An 11,658-nucleotide genomic window follows, 5' to 3' on the forward strand; every position below is an offset into this window, starting at 1 on the left:
TATATATATATATATATATATATATCTATATATATATATATAAATATACATTAAATTAAAGCACACAATCACAGTGGCTTGTACACTCAGACTAATCCCACCATGTGGAGAAGATAATAGTCACACCCGTAACATTTCTCAAACATTTACAGTAACCTCCCACTGACTGATGTAACAGTCAGAACATTAATAACACCATTAGTTACACCAGATTCCCAAGGAATGTTTACAGAGATGCAAACCTACACATCATTTTCAAAAATGCTCCAAAGGGTTATACAGAGACTCCAAACCATCTCTCATCATTTGTGGAACTCAACATGAGGACATAAGGGATTTCACTAACACAAACTAACCTTGGTGCCTGTAGGTGCAGTTAAAATAAAGCTGAGTGTGCAGCGGCAGTGCATCACACCTTTTGATGCATCACTATATTCACATAAGCATTTGCTTCTATATTTTTTGACGCACTAGATAAACTCAAGCAAACAATAGCAGCTGCTGCTAATGTACATAAACACCAACCACGTTTAAGGCAACATTCATCAAATAGATCTTAAGGTGCTATGCATCAATATATTGCCAGAACAAACTATTCAATAAACAAACTATTCAAATACATAAATACCACAATTTCAAATACCACTGTGATTAGACTCCTAATTGGTCCCAGTTCAGGCCTTTAAAGGAATAGTCCAGAGATTTTTTATTTATTGTTTTTAATTCTCGTCAAACTCCTGCATTTTTCCAAATTGGCATCTAACAGATCTGTAGTGTTTGTGTGATTATTACAAACAAGAACTGTAACACGTTCCCCTGTAGTTTTAAACACATAGAAAACCTGCACTGCTTTATAAATAACCATTGCAAGACGTAAACCACACAGGGCATGATAACATTTACAAATCGCCACTCCAAATGTTCATTATTTTCCAAGAACAGGAAATATATTCCTCTGGAACCACAGTGATTAGCCAATGATTGCGTCTTTTATTGATTGAAGATCATCATCATATATTTTATCTGTTTATTTACATTTAAATGCTGACAGAGGTCATATATTGCTCACGTTATAGCAGATGTAAACAGTTCCTCCTTTATATCCTATCTTTTTAAAGTTAATGTGAAACTACTTTAACTGTGGGCAGCATTCTGGGTTATTGTCTAGCAACAAGCGCACAGTAGTCAAGAGCTGTGTGTTGACCTTTGTAATGAAGTCGTTCATGTCCGTCTCATCCTGTGACATTTATGATTAAATAATATTTACTTTTCATTGCAAACAAGCATACTGTGCATCCTTTATATTTCTTTTAAACAGGTTTTCCCCTTTTTTGTCAGTGTGACAGTATGCATGTACCAGAGGCAGTTGATAACATTTAGGCTGGAAACTCTGGAGTATTCCTTTAAGAGATGTTAAACAAACAAAAAATTTGGAATAGGAATTGATGGGACTGGCCTGATAAACACTGAGCATCCAGCTATCCATCAGTCTGCCTTTGAGGATGGGAGTGTGTGTTAGAGCACAAAACACAAACCTGTACCAGTCTGGGGAAAAAGAAAACAGGTAGTTACATAATGACAATTAAGCTGTAGACGTAAAGCGCAGGTGGAATAAAAGACTTCCAACTAAGCAAGCTGGGTGTGTCATTTGTACAGACATCACTATAGAAAGTTCATGTCAGAAACACATACAGACACTCCTTCAGCTTAACAATTATATCCCTAAAGATTCCGATATCCTTCTGAATCGGGAGGAAAGTGCTTGAATAAAAGTTGTTAAGTGTTTGCTCCCCTTTTACAGTGATTGACAAACATAAAACTATTACGCTTTTTTTTTTCGGGTTCAGTTTATCCCTTTAAATAAATGTCTTACGTAAATCAAGAATGGAACAAATACATATGTTGACAGAGAACAAAGAAGATTGCCCAAATAAGACACACCTGCAGTGTTAAGGAAGCATGCGTGTCCAAGTATGTTAAAGGGATGGTTTTGCAAGTGCACACATTTCCCCCAAAGAGTTTTAACTGATCTGTGACATGTTTGGTGTGAAGCTATGACACCAGTGTACCTAATCACTCTAGCCTCTAGGCTCCACCCCCACTTTGAAATGAACTTTGTATATATATATATATATGATGGTCCCCATAGTTGAAGAAACACGAACTACAACAGATGTCCATTAGCTCCAAGCAAAACTAAAAGAAGCACACTACACACCAAACATGTCTTATCTCAGGAGATTTGGCCTAATATTTGGTTTAATGTAAATTCCCTTTATATGTAACTGCATCTAATTCAATAGTTTCGTTCACTTAAAGCTCAGTACATGTAACAGGGGTCACACCATGAATCAGTAGAGTGGGACCAAGTCCTTGAGTGAGGGTATCCAACTGAGCCAAGTACTGCTGTGATTGGTTTAACTCAGCAGGTGGGCGGGGCAAATAGAGAAAGCGCACTGCAGCAGAACTGCTGTGTTCTTTCAGAAGACTGTTGACTGCGCACAGGAATTCGTCAGTCACCGCAGGGGGCACGATTGTGTCGTTTCCTCTCAGCAGCCGCACCACAGGATCCCACGACACGATTTTAATAGTGGCGCGGATCCTCAGCTTCCCCAGCAGCTCCCTGAAGCGCTCCTCTTTGGCCAGCCAGCCCTGGTCTCCAGACTCCGACTCCACGCCGAGGAAGATGCGCAGACGCGCACGGCGCCAACCGGCAGCCATGTTTAAAACACATGCCATCTGTAGCAGGAAGAGGCTGCATACATCAGCATAGCTTTGGTTTCCACCAGCACTTAGCAGGTTAGACGGCCACACGTCAATTGTCTCAGAAGCAGAATCTCCGATTTTCATAGACGTTGTGCCTTTTCCTTTGATTTCAGGCGGCAGCTGGAAGAAGTAGCGGCCCAGGCACACGTTCTTGCCCATTTTGATAGCATCAGAGATGATACCTACATACTCATCTGGCTGAAGACAGCGGGGGCTGTCTGCATGACGCACAGGAGGGAAGTGGGCCTGTAGGGACGGGAGGTCCACACCAAAATTGTCCCCCTCATCTCCAATAAAACCAGCACCATCCACTGCGCCCCTACAGAATGTGGGATCCTGAAGGAAATAGTCCTCTGGGTAAGAGTTGTCATAGAAGCCCAGAACTAGCGTGTTTGGCTTCATTCCTCCTGTTGTGGCAGAACAAAGATAAGACTGTGATTATGAAATACCGAGCCAAGTCTAGACAACAGACCTTGTTTAATTATATAATAGTGGTTCAATGTTGTTGATTTGACATTATATTGATTTCAAAATGCCTCGTCTTACAAGTTTAGTGACAGTGATGCATTGCGCCTATCTGTAGCCTTTCAGGAAGAATATACACCAATACTCAAAGGTAATACTGTTATGCAAATTACAGATGCATCAGTTTGATAAGAGGGTAAAAATGAGTGAGCGCATTTTAAAGATAATTCTATGGGAGAATATACAAAACATCTGCGGCTGGCGCTGCCAGTCTTACCCAGTCCAGTGATGCGTAGTAGGTGCTGAGTGCCCTGCCTGACTGAAGGAGAGAGGGTCAGGTCTACAAAAGCTTTAACACCCAGCTTATCCACCAGACTCAACCAGAAATTATACTGCTGCTGGACAGGGTCAGTTGGAACGACATCTATCATGGGGAGGAGAAGGGAGGGAGAGAAAGAGAGAGAAAAAGAATTAATGCTGCATTAACACACTGCACCCAAATACAAATCTGCATAATCAGAATCAGCCATTCAAGCAGTTAATCTTTTTCTAATGATTTTTATATGTGCAACGGAGCAGGATTGTAAAAAGGTGCTTAGAAGTCCTTGTGAGATTCCGCTCTCTAGCTGTTTCACGCTGAGCCTCTAACAACATTGAGGGCTATATTTAATCAAACAAGCTGAATTGTCATACATGTGCAAGTTGTCGCACTTCACTCTTAGTTTATCAAGTGCTTATTAGCATCTGCTGTGCAACATTCAACAGCATCATCCCAACACATCCAGTTGAACTCTGCCCTTTCTGGTGTGTGCTTGTGCGGTCTTACCCAGGTCTCCGATCTGCACGTGGCCCAGTACAAACAGACCTCCTTTTTTTAACTGGTTGACAAAGCAGATGAGCTGGCAAGAAGAACGAGGATTGGCCACCATCAGCAGCACCTGTGGCCTCCAGAACTTCACGTGGTCCTTCCTTGAGTCCAGCATCAGCAAATACTTCCGCACCTGGAAGAGTCAGACACGCATACACAAAATGGCTTTATATTTAGCTCAATATAAATCAGGTCTTGACTCAGAACTGAACACATCCTCCTTCAGGTAACACAAGATGGTGAGATTACAAATAATCCTGTATAACTGTATAAGCTACTATTATATCGTTAACAAAGTTAATGTTAACATAGTAACACATTCTGTTACTTGGTGTACATGAAAAGTATAATGGAAATTTACAATCTCGTTAGACTACAATTTAATAAGTAGAACTGGCTGTAGGTATTTGTATGTGTGTGTGTGTGTGTGTGTGTGTGTGAGGGGTGGGGTGGGATGGGGGTTGTTGCTGTGTACCTGATGGAAGATGAGCGCCTGACTGATGTAACCCCAGCTGCTTGTGGGCGATCGATAGTGCAGGAAGAGCAGAAGCAGCAGTAACACCACAATGCTGGCTGACGAGTATACTGGATTTATCACAAACATCATCACCAGACAGCTCAGCATGCCCAGCAGGCATGTATGCCATGAGAAGTACTGAAACGTAGGCCTGTATGTAAAGAGAGCAAGACAGACCACTTACCCTGTGTGTTTTTGTTCACACATTTGGTTGGTGGCATTTTGGTGGTTTGTATTCTGACTAATCTAATAGTAATTCCTACTGAGATCCTCTCCAGGTTATTTGTCTGTACCTGAAATTGGGAGCAGATGCCCACTCCAGCGCCAGACAGGCCAGATCTACTGCAGCATAGGATAGCAGATAGAAGACAGTCACCAAACCTGCTATCACATTCAGCTGACCTGCAAACACTGTGCACTAACACACACACACACACACACAGTTAAGGCCTTTAGTGGCTTTACACAAACAGAATAATCAGGTAGCTGAAGCAATACATTTTTCAAGAACTCTTCATACTGATGTATTAGCACATTAACACCAATATTTTAACCATGAAGCGCTTTACATGTTTACAGGCCTCACCTGCACCAGTGCCCAAGTGTAGAGTACAGAGACCCAGGGGTTTCCTGAGCGCGAGGTGATGGCAGCAGGGGCCAGGGGCAGGCCTGAGAGACAAACACACGTCAATACACGGCCTTCAACATCCTCATCTTGCTTCTTGACAAATCCTTTAACTCTCTCACTGTTCATCTCTTTACACATAGATACCAGAGCACACACACACATACCAAAGAGCTGGTCAATTGCAAGTGCATGTAGGATGCGTGAAGCTCCAATTAGTGAGCACATGGCTGCAGATAACGAGGCACAGTACACGCCGATGATTACAAACGGAGACCATATATTTATTTGCTGGAATACAGCAAAGTCATTAGTCAGCAACACCCTGAGAAAAAGGGGAAGAAAGACAAAGAAGGGCCCTTGAATACAAAATTTGTGGTTGGACAGTTTAACAGCCAACAGAAGAGAGAACAATAATGAAATCTCAGATTTGTGCAATCATTGTGGTTGTTGTGGTTTTCGAGTGGCAACAGCCAGACCTGGCAACCTTTCAGGGCAAACATTAGTCATTACAGTATATTAAAATGATCGCAGATTAACACATTTCCAGTTGTGTATCTACTGAATAGCATTCTCTCACTCAAAGTTTAATATAGAGGAGAAACAGTGAAAGCCACACAGGAGCTGTTCAGCACAGATTCTGGACTATTATAAATACTTCCATTACCTGTCACAGGTGGAGCTGACGAGGAAGAAGAGAAGTAAGTAGACGGTGAAGGTGTACAGCACAGCCATGATGGTGCCTTTCGGAATGGCTACGCTCGGGTTTTTCAGCTCACCTGGAAAAAAATTGGACTGATGAATTGCACTAGTCCAGAGTAACAAGAGACTCAAACTACTACAGATTGCTGTTGCTGTTCAGAGTCGCCACAGTGGATCATTTAGTCCACATGTTTTCGATTTGGTACAGGTTTTATGCCAGATGCCCTTCCTGATGCAACCCTCCTGTTTAATCCGGGCTTGGGACTAGCACTGACAGCTTACTCTTCAGTGGCTGGGTTAGCGTCCTGCCCAGGAATCGAACCCGGGCCGCAGTAATGAGGCCGCGGGATCCTGCCGCTGGACCACCAGGAGGCATAATGAAACTACTACAGAATAGTGTAGAATTTCCGCATTCTGTGCTAAGCAACATAATCAGGATTACAGCAATAAATGAGAAGCGAAAAGAGGAAGTATCTGTGTTTACCTGACATATTAGCTCCTGCCATGATTCCAGTGCAGCTGGTGAACATCACCGCAAAGACAGTGGAAAATGACATTATCCTGTTTGTACTGAAGTCTAATGAATAGCCCGCTGCAGAGAGAGAAAGAATGAAAACGAGTAAGAAAGTGAGAGACGGAGAGGGTTCGAGACAGTGAGAGAGAGACAGGAACAAGAGAGAGAAGGGGGGAGGGGTGAAAGTGAGTGAGAGAAAGAGACAAAGTTGTGAACATGTTGTGACATACATCTTGCCTTAACTTTAGAGAAGCAATGAAATAACACTAAATCTTCCTGTACATGGAGTTCATCCCTATCATCAGTAACCAGCAGAATAATACTCCATAAAAACAGCTTCATGTCGGCCAGATTACTCACACCACAAGTTGTTGTGTAGTGTGCTGCTGTTGAAGCCCGTGTAGCTGGCGTTGTATGTGACCGTTTTGTTCAGGCCGAGTTTGTGCGTGAAGCTAAAGTTGAGTGGCCCGACAAATAGCGGGCTGAGGAGGATCGACAACACGGCCAGGGTCACCACCAGTAGGATGAGGAAGGAGGCTTTGGCGTAGATGTGAGCTCCGACCAGACAAATGATCAAGCAGACCAACAGCAGCACAGAGGAGTAAAGCACCGAGAACCAGTAACCCTGAGGCAGGACACGCACTCCATCTGGCACCCCAACCGCTTAAGAGACAGGAATAGAAAAATAGCAAATCTATTAAACTTAAGATAGCTGTGAACAGAATTTAAGGATTTTTCAAATGTATTTCATTTTTATATGAAGTTTCAAGAGTTTTCCCCTGCTGTAAATAGAATATTTTGTTGTTAGCTAGTCTGATGTGTTAATATGATTTGTGAAACAAACATACACTGATCAGGCATAACATTATGGCCACCTGCCTAATATTGTGTTGGTCCCCACTTTCTATCAGAACCAGCATTAACTTCTTCAGCAATTTGAGCAACAGTAGCTCGTCTGTTGGATCGGATCACACGGGCCAGCCTTCACTCCCCACGTGCATCAGTGAGCCTTAACCGTCCATGACCCTGTGACCGGTTCAAAACTGTTCCTTCCTTGGTCCACTTTTGATAGATACTGACCACTGCAGACCGGGAACACCCCACAAGAGCTGCAGTTTTGGAGATGCTCTGATCCAGTGGTCTAGCCATCACAATTTGGCCCTTCATCAAACTCGCTCAAATCCTTACGCTTGTCCATTTTTCCTGCTTCTAACACATCAACTTTGAGGACGAAATGTTCACTTGCTGCCTCTAATATATCCCACCCACTAACAGGTGCCATGATGAGGAGATAATCAGTTATGCCTGCTCAGTGTATACTGTAATTTCATTGCAATTTCAAAACCCTGAACTGAAGTCAATGCTGCACATGGCCGGAGCACAGAAAGAATCACTGTGTAATTTTTTTTTACAGAGATCTGACCTAGTGCTCACCTGGATCCTGTCCAAAAACGTTCAGTATGGCCTCCACCAGCCCGAGCACGTACACGCCGCATGCACACACCTTCGCCAGGTAGAACATGAGGCCGATGCTGCCCCCGAATTCCGGCCCTAGAGAACGACTGATCATATCTGGAGTTCAGAAGTTAAGAATCAGCACTTGTTCCCTTTGCTGGTGGTGGAGACGATTTCCAGCCCAGGAAAATGCAAACAATCAAGTCAATTATGTTTGAATTCTCCATTCTGATTGGTCTGAAGGTGTTGATTGATTTTCTAACAGCAGCGCTGACATTAGTTCAGGCTGCAAGATTTATATGAATGCACTTGTTCTAATACAAACAGCACTTCGATAAAGATACAGTAAGCTCCGCCCCCCTGCACTGCCCCGTTAGTAGAGATAGCACAGATTGACAGGATGGTCAAGGAGATGATGAAATACGCTACAAACAACATGAGCAGTCCTTGGAGAAGTCCAGCATGGCCGACAACAAAGCCTGCAACACACACGCACATGTATTTTTACAAAAACACACCCACTAACGTACAAAATACCGGCATGATGTTACTCCACCAAATCCCCACTGCCATGTCCCTCCACCTCACATTCACTGACCTGTGCGCAGGAAGAGGACAATGCTGAACATGGACAGGATGGTGGGCACCATCACCCCAAAGAAGGTGTTGAGTTTACGGGGGTTGGATTTGGAAGCCTCATCCTCGGACGTGGACGCCTTCCTGGAGTCTGCACTGTCCCCCAGCACGCTGTACGCTCCATGGGGCAGGAGACGACTCCGCTCCCCTGCCATGATCTAAATACAGGAAGTTAAACATCTGACATCCTGTTTTGGTGAGAATACAGTAGTATAACTTGAAACAAATATGATAAATGGCCTGTGTTTTTTTTTTTATAATTGAGTACAAACAATGTTATTCCATATTCTGCTTTCACAAAAGCTCATGTATGGTACAATACAAAATCTGATCTTGTTGCAATTCAGATTTTTAGAGCATTCCAGACACAGAAATATAAAATAATGAACATTGAACATTTCAATCAAATTCACATCCCCAGAGCAGCTGCTCACTCAAAATAAAGAAAATAAATAACCAATTTTTTAACATTTTTAAAGCAAGGTTTTTATCTTATCCAGGTAGTACAGATAAAATGTTGTCTATTACACCGATAAGATTTCATGAGCTTATAAAAAGCTCATTTAACATTATTATTGAGCTATTCAAAAAACCACACACCAAACATAACAATGTACCGTTAAAAAGCCATGAAACGATTCATAAATCACATTCCCCTATTTTCCATTAAGCAGACTATAAACCTTTGTCAGCTGAGTGAAAAAAAAAATCTCAAGACTGTATCACATGTGAATAGCAGAGAGGTCACATGAAAGAGCAAACCAAAAAGACTTTACACCAGTGTAAGAAAAGCTATAACGGCACACACACCCTTAACAGTCCATCACAGGGCCACATATATACAGCTTTGGAAAAAATAATAAGAGCCCACTGCCCAATCTCCAGATTTGAACCCTATTGAAAACCTCTGGAATGTCATCAAGAGGAAGATGGATGGTCACAAACCATCAAGCAAAGCTGAGCTGTTTGCTTTTTTGCAATAAAGAGTGGTATAAAGTTCCCCAACAGCAGTGTGAGAAACTGGTGGAGATCATGGAGCCAAAACGCATGCAGATCAGGGTAATTCCACCAAATACTGATTTCTTAATGTTATTTAGCCAAAGCATTAACACAATTTGTTTACAAATGATTTGCATTATTAAAGCTCTGCATGATCTTGGGTTATTTTGATGTGTTGTCATTTCCTTTAAATATACACTCTCAATAACAATAGTTATATTTTGAATTTAGGAGAAATATTGGCACAAAAAAATGAAACAAAACTGTTCATCTCACCAATACATGCACATGCAATACATACATGATTATTTTGCAGTGGTCTCTTATTTTTTTTTTTTTCCAGGGCTGTATATGTTTTTTGGACTGTGGGAGGAAACCGGTGTAAACCCTGAGAACATGCAAACTCCTCACAGAAAGGTCGGGATTCGAACCCAGGACCTTCTCTGCTGTGAATACTAAAATGAATCCATCGGATCATAAAGAATGTAAACAGAATAACAATTGAGTGCTAAAATTTGTCAGTGATAACGACAAATCCACTCCTTGTCTTTACACACTAAAGAACCATGTTTTTGACCCTGAGGGGGTTTTTTTTTGAGGGGGGGGGTAGAAGTACAAAAACCATACGTGACAACATAGTCAATGTGCAAAAACAGCAAAAGCAAAGACAATGAACACAAAACTTCATAAAAATTTCAACTAAACAAGCTATACCGAAACCACCACCACCACCACCCCTCCTCGCTGGGAACTTCCGCTTGTTTAAAGCCACGAGGAAGCAAAAAATAACTAAACCTAAACGGATAGTGAGGAACACTAAGTATCGCCCGAGCATCTTGAACACACCATGGTAACTTTGTATTACTACAAACACGGAGGAGTTAAAGTGAAACCGCTTTTACCTGGACGACTCTTCTTCACAACGAGGAAGCAGCAGACCTCAGAAGAAAACTCAGTTATGTAGGGATCCTTCACTCATTTCATTCACTATGTGGGGGGAAAAAAAGAGCTAACTTTATTTATTTACCTATTTATTTATGTATCCTGTAGCCGCCTGGGTTTTAGTTTGTTAACAGCATCCCTGATTCTAATCCTCTGTCCCTGCCTCCGTCCAGATCCACTTAGCTGCTGGGCTAAATAATATGCAAAAAAAAAAAAAGTACGCCACCTATGGCACGTGATTATCTCCGACCGTAACCATGGATACGCCCTCACCGCTGCCTCACACACTAATAATCCTTTTAGCGCGCGACTGATACTATTTATTCTTCTTTTTTTTTTTTTTTAGTATTATCACGCGCGAGCTGTACTCGCGTTCTATTTAGTGCGGATGCATTTCGGGACGGCGCCCAACTGGTTTGGACTGATCACGTGACCATGCATGTGACACTGCGAAAAAAAAAGGGAAAGAGGTTTTTTTTTTTTTTTTTGGGTAAACATCAAGGTCGAGCTCATGCATAATGATGCCTAATGCATTGCTGTGCGCGTGCACCAGACTGTGAATTAAAAGGACATAGTTTTATCTTGCCATATCCTCTTTTTTTTTTTTTTTTTACTGATTCTTGTGCTAATTTGTCGCTATTCCTGCGTCACACTGATGGCACGTGGGAACAGTGCTAGTAGAGTTAAGCTTGCTTTATTTACTCAGTTTTCCAGCCAGGTTGATAAATGAGTGCAATAGTGCAAAGCTGTTATATGATGCAGGGGCGTCAGGTAACAGCAGACACCCAGATCTTAGAGATAACGAGGGTGGTCCGGCTGATGTTTAGCATGGAAGTTAAAGCTTGGGAAGCTGCTCCATTTTCAGCAGCTAGTGGGAAGGTGTTGTGTGTGGGATCGGAAATGATTAAGAACTATTTAAACTGAAAATTTCATCTCGGGTTCATTAGGAAATGAATCCAGGACACTACTGAGGATCGTGTTGATTATGAGGATAAACAGGCAAATCATGCATAGTGGATATTTCCTTAAACGTTTAAAAGGATTTCTGGCCATTCTGCATCACCCTGTACAACAATGATGCAAGGGGTAAAAAGTTGACCATTTTTCATTCTTCGTTCTGCTTTAGTGTATTTCAGGATCGGTGGTTCTCATGTGTGACGAAATTGACG

General features: G+C 42.1%; 1 protein-coding gene across 3 annotated transcripts; it reads right to left on the reverse strand.

Annotated features, from left to right (window-relative positions):
• Positions 1 to 36: 36 nt before the first annotated feature.
• slc12a9 (solute carrier family 12 member 9) lies at positions 37 to 10,903 on the reverse strand. 3 transcript variants are annotated; one of them, XM_058383029.1, is made up of 15 exons: positions 10,716 to 10,903; positions 10,450 to 10,534; positions 8,511 to 8,706; positions 8,257 to 8,391; positions 7,892 to 8,029; positions 6,818 to 7,120; positions 6,428 to 6,535; positions 5,909 to 6,020; positions 5,409 to 5,566; positions 5,203 to 5,285; positions 4,910 to 5,034; positions 4,575 to 4,767; positions 4,058 to 4,232; positions 3,509 to 3,655; positions 37 to 3,173 (listed from the first exon to the last, which is right to left on the reverse strand). In XM_058383029.1, exons 3-15 carry the CDS (start codon positions 8,701 to 8,703, stop codon positions 2,314 to 2,316), a joined length of 2,730 nt encoding a protein of 909 aa, XP_058239012.1. In that variant the 5' UTR covers positions 8,704 to 8,706; positions 10,450 to 10,534; positions 10,716 to 10,903; the 3' UTR covers positions 37 to 2,313. The 3 variants fall into 3 exon arrangements, with proteins under 3 accessions (XP_058239012.1, XP_058239014.1, XP_058239011.1); XM_058383031.1 differs by lacking the exon at positions 10,450 to 10,534 and having other exon boundaries at positions 10,575 to 10,903; XM_058383028.1 differs by having other exon boundaries at positions 10,450 to 10,903.
• Positions 10,904 to 11,658: the final 755 nt, after the last annotated feature.

Source organism: Hemibagrus wyckioides, linkage group LG28 (genome assembly GCF_019097595.1).
Source record: "Hemibagrus wyckioides isolate EC202008001 linkage group LG28, SWU_Hwy_1.0, whole genome shotgun sequence".
NCBI lineage: Eukaryota > Metazoa > Chordata > Actinopteri > Siluriformes > Bagridae > Hemibagrus > Hemibagrus wyckioides.

Coding starts and splice junctions, on each gene's coding strand:
- slc12a9 (XM_058383029.1), bottom strand. CDS start 8,703: ATGGCAGGGGAGCGGAGTCGTCTCCTGCCCCATGGAGCGTACAGCGTG. Junction 8,030..8,256: donor GCAGGGGGGCGGAGCTTACT/GTATCTTTATCG, acceptor TCTGAACTCCAG/ATATGATCAGTCGTTCTCTA. Junction 4,233..4,574: donor AGGCGCTCATCTTCCATCAG/GTACACAGCAAC, acceptor TGACTCTTCCAG/GTGCGGAAGTATTTGCTGAT.